Genomic DNA, 10338 nt, shown 5'->3' with positions numbered 1-10338 from the left:
CAAACTGCTCTACAGTGACTAAAGAGCAATGCACCTGATTTTGTGCTGGATTAAATGTGGAGGTTACTGAGTGCTACCTGAGGGCTACTCCTTTGTTGAAAATCATCTATAGATGTCTTGATATCGTTCTCAAATCACACTATGATTGAATGATAATTTGCTTATAGGTTATAAAGAAATATTCTTTATAAGTTGTAAATATAAACTCATGTTTAAATTAAGAAATAGTCAGGGTCAGTTTTTCCAAAAGATGAACCCTGAAGGCAAATTGTGTTAATTTTTGGTATACAACTGATTTAGGGGTATTCAAGGGTGCTGAATCCAAATCTATTGTATACCGGGCGCAGAAATGTAAGGAAATGCCTCAAACGGGCAAAATCCAATATGGCCGCCGACACCAGGTTAAAATCTCACAATCCCTTTTCTTTTTGACTAAACAAGGTATGAATGTGAAAATAAGACTTATTTTTATGTTTTCATATATGGGGAACCCCATTCTGGCATCAGATTTAAGATCAGATTTGAAAAAAATGCTTATATAATTGTCTGGCAGCTTTTTTAAAACAGGGAGCCTCTTATTGTCAACGATTTTTAGCATTATGATCAAACTTTCAAGATCCACAGAAAATAATGTCTGATGTCTTTGTGAACACCAATACTACCGAAAACTGCACTGAACTGTCTACTTTCACCTGAAAAAAGAAGTTTGTGTCTATACCCATTTCCATTCTTTAGTTACTGGCAATACAACATGGGATGACGCCTCCAAAAAAGCACTGATTTCTGACTCAAAAACAGTACACTTCTGTGTCCATATTTGTTCTTTCAGGACAAAGTACCTTTTTATAGTGTTCATGTTTGGTATACAGCATTTCCATGGGTTTTGAAATATGCTCAATTCAAATCTGTCGTATACCAGGCTAAAAAAAATCCTATAATGCCTCAAAATGAAGGAATCCAATATGGCCGCCGTCACCAGAGATATATATTTGATTAAACAAGGTGAACTCTTAAAAACATTATGTAGCAATATGTTTTCTTTTCATACATGGGGAAATAATGAATGTAATCAAATTTAAAATCATAATCAAAGGTAGTCAGTGTAGTCAGGCAGTTCAGTGTAGTCTGAATTCATGTTTACAACCATTGTTTTTCATGCCAATTAACTGACAGGCTAATTGAAATGTTTTGTCTATTTCAATTGCTTATGCACAATGAAATGTGTCCACCTCAGCCAACCTCTTCCATTATGACAAAACTATACACAGATAAGCCTGTATGCCTGAATGTACCTTCACCTAATATGAATATCTAGTTTTGGGAAGTTATTGTATGCTGATTTTATTGGCTTGATTAAATTGAATCCTTGAACGGTAGAAAGGTGTAAGGTGGAACAAAAGACAGGTTGATGTCATTGTGAAATATTTACTCTCTTGATAGTTAGGCTATTCCCAATCATTGTCAAGCTCCTCCTCCTTGGTGATTTGGCCACTACATGTTTAGACACTACATAACACCATGCACTACATTGTACTTTTGCTGCAGATGTAGCGAAAGCAATGGAGTTGTTTTGCAGTGATGAGTCCTAGTCATATAGTCTTTGCTATCTGCATCAGAAGCCACACAATGACATATTGTGCCCCCACATTATCAAGCCAATGTGCTGAGGCAGGATCACATACTACTCCACCCTGTCCTCCTGTCAGTCACTGAAACGGGATGGATGAAATTGAATGGGGCATTAGTCCCACTACTCCTGTATCTGCCATTCACAAAGCATGAAAAGACGTCACAACTTGTGCTTGCCCCAAGGAGTGCCTCATCCCCCTCTGGATCTGCAAGAAGAGGCATGGAGTACATGGAGTCATTCAGTTGCTGCAAATTCACGATTCAAGATTCTTTTTATTCGTCCTAAGAGAAATTTGTCTTGGGCATACATAGCTGCAGCATTTAAGCAACTCCTTCAAAATCACTGAAGAGGAGGAGAGGTGATTGAGAATAAGCTACCCTAGGGCTCTGACTTCTACTCCAAAGGGCTTGGATCATAAGTGGGACAGTCAAAGCACACCCATAACCCTAGTGATGGTCAATATCACGCTGCCTTCGCCTTATTTGCACTTCACCCCCATGGTGTCCCTCACACAACTGTGCTTCTCCCATCCAGTGTGCTCCATCATCTAAGCTTCACCTATCACTTGGGTCCCTCACATGGGATTACAACTCACTCATGGGTGTGCCTCCCATGGCCACAAGGCAGCCATCACACTTCAGGCACTTTGGTCACTCCATCACGTACAGTAGATAACCTCTAATCCTTCGGATTCGCCCTGATCCCAAACCACAATGCCGTAGAACCAATCAGGATCACTGATTTTTCAGAGATGTGACATAGTCAAAATGTATGGTGGTGAGAAGTTAAATAAGTGAAAAAGCAGTTCTTTCAGCAACAATAGCTGCTCCAATGAGTCACTTTTCGAATCTGTGAATAGTTAATATGACCGAAAATGTGTCATAAGTGAAAGGATTTCTTTAAATAAATCCACTCTCTTGGACCTCTATGCCTATGGCGTAGCTCCAGATGGAAGTTGCTGTGGATAACAAAAGGTGGCAGTCTGGTATACAGAGAATAATTTCTGTATATTTGAATGCAAAGCAAAAGAGATAATTGCGGCCTTCAGGAAGCACACCTACAGGAGGAACAAACTTAGCCCCTCTCTAATCCTCCTGCTGCATCAACAGAGCTAAAACATTATCTCGGACAGCCTCCAACCCGGTCCTCAGCTCTTAGCCTTGCTGTCCTCTTGGTACAGGTGTGTCAAAGCAAGGACCAAACAACTCAACAAAGGGCCATAACCACATTTCACATACACATGCCCAGAATCACCATTCATTGGTATCCCTCAATCCACTGATCTCTTTCCATCCATCTGGTGTTCTGAAATAGACTAATTGATACAGCACAACATATTGAACTGAGGTTTTAAGTACCGTAATACAAAATGAACATGAGCCATGTAAAATGGTTGTTTGTCACAGAGTGGGCCACCGCTACTGTAATATCTACATTGAGCAAGACAATCGATGCAATAACTTCTGGATACCAATGAGTATGACATGAGTACCAATACATGAGTATGTCCTCTGTGTATATATTCTCTCTCTCTCTCTCTCTCACACACACACACACACACACACACACACACACACACACACACACACACACACACACACACACACACACACACACACACACACACACACACACACACACACACACACACACACACACACACACACACACACACACACCATATGCACTCCCTGCTCTGTTCGTGTTTTTTTGGCACTATTAATTGTATATTCTGCTCACCTAAACTGTTTTGTGAATTAAATGTGTGCTCTGAAGTGTGTTGCTTTCAATCTCATTGAACATGTGCATAATGACAAACACCATTCTCTTCTGTTCTATTCTATTCTATTCTATTCTATTCTATTCTATTCTATTCTATTCTATTCTATTCTATTCCAATCTATCCTATTCTATTCTATTCCATTCTATTCTACACATCAGCTCGCCACTCAATCCTCCTTTATTCATAGATTGAATGAGCACATCAATAAAATTGGCAAACAGTGATTTCCATTGTAAAGTTGTATAAAAAAATTTATTTAGGCAGACTCGTGTGTGCACTTATTTTTATGGTTGAAAAGATGGGAGCATGGGAGGTGGTTTGAGATGGAAACATTTCATCATGATATAATGCCTTATTTATTGAATTGAAATCTGCCTGAGTGTATATTAAAGGGCCTGTATGTGTACGTTGGTGTTCCAATAAGAATGTCTTCTCTGCCACACTTGTGTGTGTATGTACTCTCTCAATGTGTGGTCCGGCCGAACATTGCCATGTTTTGCTTGATTGTTATTTACATTTAGTGTGGCGACAGGGTGGGGATGAGGGAGTGAATGTAGTGGGTAGTAAGTGTTGTCTTTTCAGTGACAGTGTTCGTATTGTAATGGACTCTCCCGGGGGCCTATTCGAAAACAAGGTATGTTTTCTAAGACCGATACATTTAATTAATGCCGAATTAACTTGAAATATGGGAAATATTCCAATATAAATTATCAATTTTTTTAGCGGTCTTAAGCATGTATGCAGGTCTAAATCATGTCTTTTCATCCAAATCTTAAACCCGAGCACAGCAAATGAATTCCCCATGTATGAAAACCTATAGCTGGCATAATATATTTAAGAGTTGACCTTGTTTAATCAAAGACATGTACTGTATATCTCTGGTGACGGTGGCCATATTGGATTCCTTCATTTTGAGGTACTATGGGTTTTTTTGAGCCTGGTACATCAGATTTTTGAGTTAAGCATCTTAATGTTTTTGAGAGTTCACCTTGTTTAATCAAAGATATGTATATCTCTGGTGACGGCGGCCATATTGGATTCCTTCATTTTGAGGCATTATATAATTTTTTTGAGCCTGGTATACGACAGATTTGAATTGAGCATATTTCAAAACCCATGGAAATGCTGTAAACCAAACATGAACACTTAAAAGACACTTTATCCTGGAAGCAAAAAGATGGACACAGAGAAATGTAGCATTTTTGGGTCAAAAAACAGTGCTTTTTTGGTGGTGTCATCCCATGTTCTACTGCCAATAACTAAAGAATGGAAATAGGTAGACACAAACTTCTTTTTTCAGGTGAAAGTAGACAGTTCAGTGCAGTTTATGGTAGTATTGGTGTTCACAAAGACATCAGACATTATTTTCTGTCGATCTTGAAAGTTCCATCATAATGCTAAAAATCGTTGACAATATGAGGCTCCCTGTTTTAAAAAAGCTGCCAGCCAATTATATAAGCATTTTCTTCAAATCTGACCTTAAATCCGATGACAGAATGGGGTTCCCCATATATGAAAACGTAAAAATAAGTCTTATTTTCACATTCATACCTTGTTTAGTCAAAAAGAAAAGGGATAGCGAGATTTTTACCTGGTGTTGGCGGCCATATTGGATTTTGCCCGTTTGAGGCATTTCCGTACATTTTTGCGCCCGGTATACAGCAGATTTGGATTCAGCACCCTTGAATACCCCTAAATCAGTTGTATACCAAAAATTAACATGATTTGCCTTCAGGACCTTAAATAAGCACATTTTCTGAAATTCTGCCTAGACTAAAAAACATTAACAGTCATTAAAATCTTGTAATCGTCACTATTTATTAACGTCCTTGATGGGCACCTCAGGAGCTCCTGGAGGGCTCCCCGGCGCCCGTGATCACCACATTTCTGACACATGAACTGAATGGGCCTTGAATACAACCCTGTCATTCTCCACACCCATCGTTTATCGTCTGCGTAATAAAGACATAACAAAGGCCAAACACAGCATTTTTTACAGCCTCCTAATGCACATTGTTCCCTCAGAGGAACAATATCATCAGTGAAAAGACTTCACTACCTTAGTACTACACTACTATGACATTACACAGAGCCATTAGTAACACATTACATACAATAATTCATTAGAACAGGGACCATGTGTTAACAGATTAATGACCAAGTCTCACATGTAGTCTCGACTTACTCTTTAAGCGACTTGTCTTCGTCGTAGCCCTTGCCGTGCCCGACCTCCGCCTGAAAGCGCGCCCTCAGCAGACGTGAGACGGCCACGAACCCGACCACCGACACCGCCGCCAGGCTTCCGCAGAACAGCCGGAACGCCGCAAAGTTCTCCTTGTCCCAGAAGCAGTAGGACAGGAAGACGGAGAGCGAGCCCAGCGCGCTGAAGAGCGAGCTGTGGAAGTTGAGGCGCGCGCGGGCGTGAGCCGACACCGCCAGGTCGGCCAGGAGAGCGTTGTGGTTGAGGTCCACCACCGTCAGGAAGCCGTCGTACAGGCACAGGCACACAAGGAACTGCAGCGAGGGGCGCGCCCAGCTCACCCAGAAGGCCAGGAAGGAGAGCGCAAACAGGGGACCGCTGCGGGACAGCGCACGCAGGCGTTGGAGCACCACCTCCGGGCCTGAGATCTGGGATGCACCCCTGAAAAGGAGAGAGAGAGAGAGAGAGAGAGAGAGAGAGAGAGAGAGAGAGAGAGAGAGAGAGAGAGAGAGAGGGAAGGATGAAGAGAGGATGAGGAAGACAGAGAGGGAGTGATATGAGAGGGAGTGATATGAGAGGGAGAAAGACAGAGAGAAAGACAGAGAGAGAGAGAGAAAGACAGAGAGAGAGAGAGAGAGAGAGAGAGAGAAAGACAGAGAGAGAGAGAGAGAGAAAGACAGACAGACAGACAAAGAGAAACAGAGACAGACAGAGAGAGAGAGAGAAAGAGATAACGACAGAGAGAGAGAGAGAGAAAGACAGAAAGAGAGAGAGAGAGAGGAGGAGGAAGAGAGAGGGAAGGATGAAGAGAGGATGAGGAAGACAGAGAGGGAGTGATATGAGAGGGAGTGATATGAGAGGGAGTGATATGAGAGAGAGAGAGAGAGAGAGAGAGAAAGACAGAGAGAGAGAGAGAGAGAAAGACAGAGAGAGAGAGAGAGAGAAAGACAGAGAGAGAGAGAGAGAGAGAGAGAGAGAGAGAGAAAGACAGAGAGAGAGAGAGAGAGAGAGAGAGAAAGACAGAGAGAGAGAGAGAGAAAGACAGAGAGAAAGAGAGAGAGAGAGAGAGAGAAAGAGAGACAGAGAGAGAGAGAGAGAGAAATTAGCCATAACACTGGTTGTTTACAAACAGGAAACTGGATATTCACATAGTGAAACTGAGTGAAAGACAGAACAGATGAAAAGCTGCGAGATGGAGGAATTCGAATTCTTTAAATTACATGCAGGCATCTCAGCTTCAGTAAACTAAAATCTTGTGCCATATTCACTGAACTAGCTCATGCTCACATAGATCATGTACAGTAATTAATTACTGAAATCATTCATATTGATAGTGCAAGCAGAGTGAGTGTTTGGCAGAAGCACACACCAGGATTTCCTTTTTTTAAGCGGTAAGTAAAGGGATGCATCACTGCATCAGGCATGGGACTGATTAATTAAAGGCTGTTCTCAACCAACCACTGACAAGAAAACAACTCGAAAAGGAGTGTCTTCACCGTTGAAACTTCAGAAACACATAAATATGGCATCGGCAAGAGTTTGCGGTTTCTTCCATCCTTGAATGATAACCGTTGTTTACACCATCCCGTTTGTCCACCTCTGATGGAAATTTAAATATTTGTTCTAAAGAAGACTTGAGAAGCTTGTGGGCCTCAAAGCTGTTTGAAATGCTGGATGGGACATTGAGATGATCAAACCAGAAGAAAGTCTCCTTGGCACTCATTCTAAAAACTTTTTAAAAGGATTTATCGTTATGGCTTTGGTCTCCCACAGGTTTCAACATCCATCCTTCATTGGGGAGTTCAGCAAACCCCCGCACACAAGTGTTTAACGCCAATGCATGTAGGAGTTGCTGGAAGCTCAATATGATCCAAGTGATAACATTTAACTTAAAAAAAAAGTTAGTTCCTGGTTTGGTGCACTGGGTTGTTGCTAAGGCAACACTGTGTGTAAGGCGTGAAAATGGAAATGTGTACATCGGAGTGAGCAGCATAAATCTGTTAGACTACAAAGTGAAAATGTAACAAGTGTTGCCCATTGCCAATACGCAAAATGATTTCACAGAATTCTGTGATGAGGTCACGAAAGTGCTTTCTGTGATGGGCCCACGGAAGTGCTTGCTCTATATTCCCACAGCTCAACGTTCCCACAGTCTTATGTTCCAACTTGAGTTCTCTAATTCCAAAGGTTGTTTTTCTTTAAAAAACGAACCAAAAAACATTTCTTCCTGACAAGTTAAGGTTAAGGACTGCTTTGATCTGGGCACAGCGTATATTGTTAGCATTCTTTTGTTTAGTCAAAGTATTAACCAAGTGGAAAAGGTATTCCTCAAAAACATTTCTTTATGGGTTAGGGTTAGGAATGGTTTCGTTCTGGGCACAACTAAAATAGCTATAGCATTCTTTTGCATTCTTTACAGGAAAACACTTTGTGACCCCAACACAGAATTTTGGCAAAATCTGGAAACTACCAGTTTTTGTGTCCCAAGGGTCTGTGTTCATTTCATAGAATTCTGCAAGATCAGGCTGGAGTAAGATACAGGAAGAGACTTACTGCGTGGATCCGAGGAAAGCGCGATCGCTCAGCCATCCGAAGAGCGGGTCATTCAGGCTGTTCCATATCAGAAACACAGTCTGGCAGGGGAAGGAAAGGGACGGGAGACATAAACAAACTTAGCACTACACATTACATTAAGCAGACACCTTCATCCAATGCAGCCGCATTAACAGACAAGAACTACAAGAGTTAAAGTTACAACTCGGTATGAAAAAAGGGGGAAATTAAGGCACTCCATTTCCAAAACTAGTGTAAAAATCCTTTATTTATATAAACTGGGCCACTTATGTACTTTACCTATGGCAGCCTTGTTAAATAAAGGAATTTTTTTGCCCCCATGCACATTTGCACCTTCCATTTCTTTGAGCAATGTGGATTTTTTTTTCTTCGTCTCATGATATAAGTGTCCATGTTTGTTTCAACTATCTTGCCTTTTATTGGTGGACTGTGTGTGTGTGTGTGTGTGTGTGTGTGTGTGTGTGTGTGTGTGTGTGCGTGCCAGCCTGGCACACCTGAATAAAAGCAGCCTAAATGGGTAAGCGTAAGCCGTTGCTATCAAACCTGTAATCTCTGAGGTGTTGTTTACATCTTGCACAGCCAGTTTAACAACACAATGATATCTTTGGGAAAGTCAGTCTGGTGGCTCGACTTGTGCCAGTGGTGCAATGGCAAGACTGGAGTATTATGTTTGTGTGTGTTTAGAGTGTCTAACACATAGATGCTAATCTGCATTCATTTCACTTTGAGCAGCACTAACTGGTTTCTGTCTTCAGTCCCACTACAGGTCTGAAGGTCTGAGGCAGAGCGGCCTCTCAATCCAAATGAGAGACTATAGACTCTTCACAATTTACCAACTGCAGTTATAACCTATGCAGAGCAACAAAACAAATTGAGGAGTGCTGGTCATAAGGTTGAAAAGATATTTGGTGCAACTCACTAAATACTACTAATGACCATGTATGCGTGTTGTGTGTCTGAAGATACAGGCACGATTAAGTTTTGTTTCATCTTTTGTGAAACATCCCACAATGTTTAGATATTCTAGAAAGCAATACTCCTATAGTAAAACAGATTTTTTTTGTTTCAGCGTTTATGAGCCAAGACATTCTAAGTCACCTCCCCGACCCAGAAGGACAGCTTGTCAATCTTACACGGACACGAAGGTCTCCACGTAGTACAGCAGAGACCTACTGTAGGTCATGCTGAGTATAGTGTTTTACCATATACACATTAGTGTTCAAATGGTTCATATACGTGCCAATTCAAATGATGGCTCGTGTGTGTCATTTGACAACAAATTGGAATTCCTTGAAGAGAGAGTACATCATTTTGCGACAAGGAGAAGTAGGGATTTTTCCGGAGTTTTTGGATTTGTGCGTAGAGTTTTAACATAATTCCAAAAAATGTGTGCGTCTTGTCCCTTTTGCAGTTTTCCTCAATTGCACACACGCAAAAGGAACTCACCTCCCCGACCCAGAAGGACAGCTTGTCAATTTTGTAAACAGATACGAAGGTCTCCACATAGTACAGGAGGAAGACATTGTGCAGGATGGAGACAAAGAGAGACAGCGAGCCGTACAGCACGGCCGTGGAGACTCCACCAGCCAGGCACCACCAGCAGCTGGCCCACAGCCTCCTTCCCATCCTCCTCTTCCTCTTCCTCTTCCTCTCCTCCACCTCCTCCTCCGCCGCCGCTTCTCCACGTCCTCTCCTCCTCCTCCTCTTTTTCTTCTTCTCGTCTTCTTCCTGCTCTCCTGTGTGCTTCCGTCTCTCGCTCGCTCGTTCGGAGGCAGTGGTGGTTGCAGGCTCATGTCATGGCAGTGGTGGAGCAGCCAAGGCTCATTGTGATCTCAGCCCCACACCCAGTCCTGCGAGGGAGGGAGGAAAGAAAGAAAGAAAGAAAGAAAGAAAGAAAGAAAGAAAGAAAGAAAGAAAGAAAGAAAGAAAGAAAGAAAGAAAGAAAGAAAGAAAGAAAGAAAGAAAGAAAGAAAGAAAGAAAGAAAGAGTGCAAACAGAGACAGATGGAAGTGACAGGCAAAGAAATGGAGTGGGATAGGGAAAGGCAAACCATGTGGGGAAGACACCCACGCAGGAATCAAAAGAGGAGATAGAGAGAATGTACAGCGAATAATAAAAAAGTCATGGGCAAGGAACGAGAGAGAAACAGCC

At 41.8% G+C, this 10338-nt stretch overlaps 1 protein-coding gene across 1 annotated transcript in view; it reads right to left on the bottom strand.

Moving 5' to 3' along the window:
* Nucleotides 1-10338, bottom strand: part of mfsd13a (major facilitator superfamily domain containing 13A) — a 40664-nt gene that overhangs the window by 22393 nt on the left and 7933 nt on the right. The window contains exons 2-4 of the mRNA XM_063221557.1: nucleotides 9634-10037; nucleotides 8167-8246; nucleotides 5599-6054 (exon numbers count right to left, since the gene is read on the bottom strand). Of these exons, the coding sequence (XP_063077627.1) occupies nucleotides 5599-6054; nucleotides 8167-8246; nucleotides 9634-9813 (716 nt within the window). The 5' untranslated portion in view covers nucleotides 9814-10037. The remainder of the gene's footprint in view (nucleotides 1-5598; nucleotides 6055-8166; nucleotides 8247-9633; nucleotides 10038-10338) is intronic.

The sequence above is a fragment of the Engraulis encrasicolus genome, chromosome 17 (assembly GCF_034702125.1).
Source record: "Engraulis encrasicolus isolate BLACKSEA-1 chromosome 17, IST_EnEncr_1.0, whole genome shotgun sequence".
NCBI lineage: Eukaryota > Metazoa > Chordata > Actinopteri > Clupeiformes > Engraulidae > Engraulis > Engraulis encrasicolus.
Note: the sequence above shows the minus strand (reverse complement) of the source record. Positions and strands in the feature narration are given on the sequence as shown.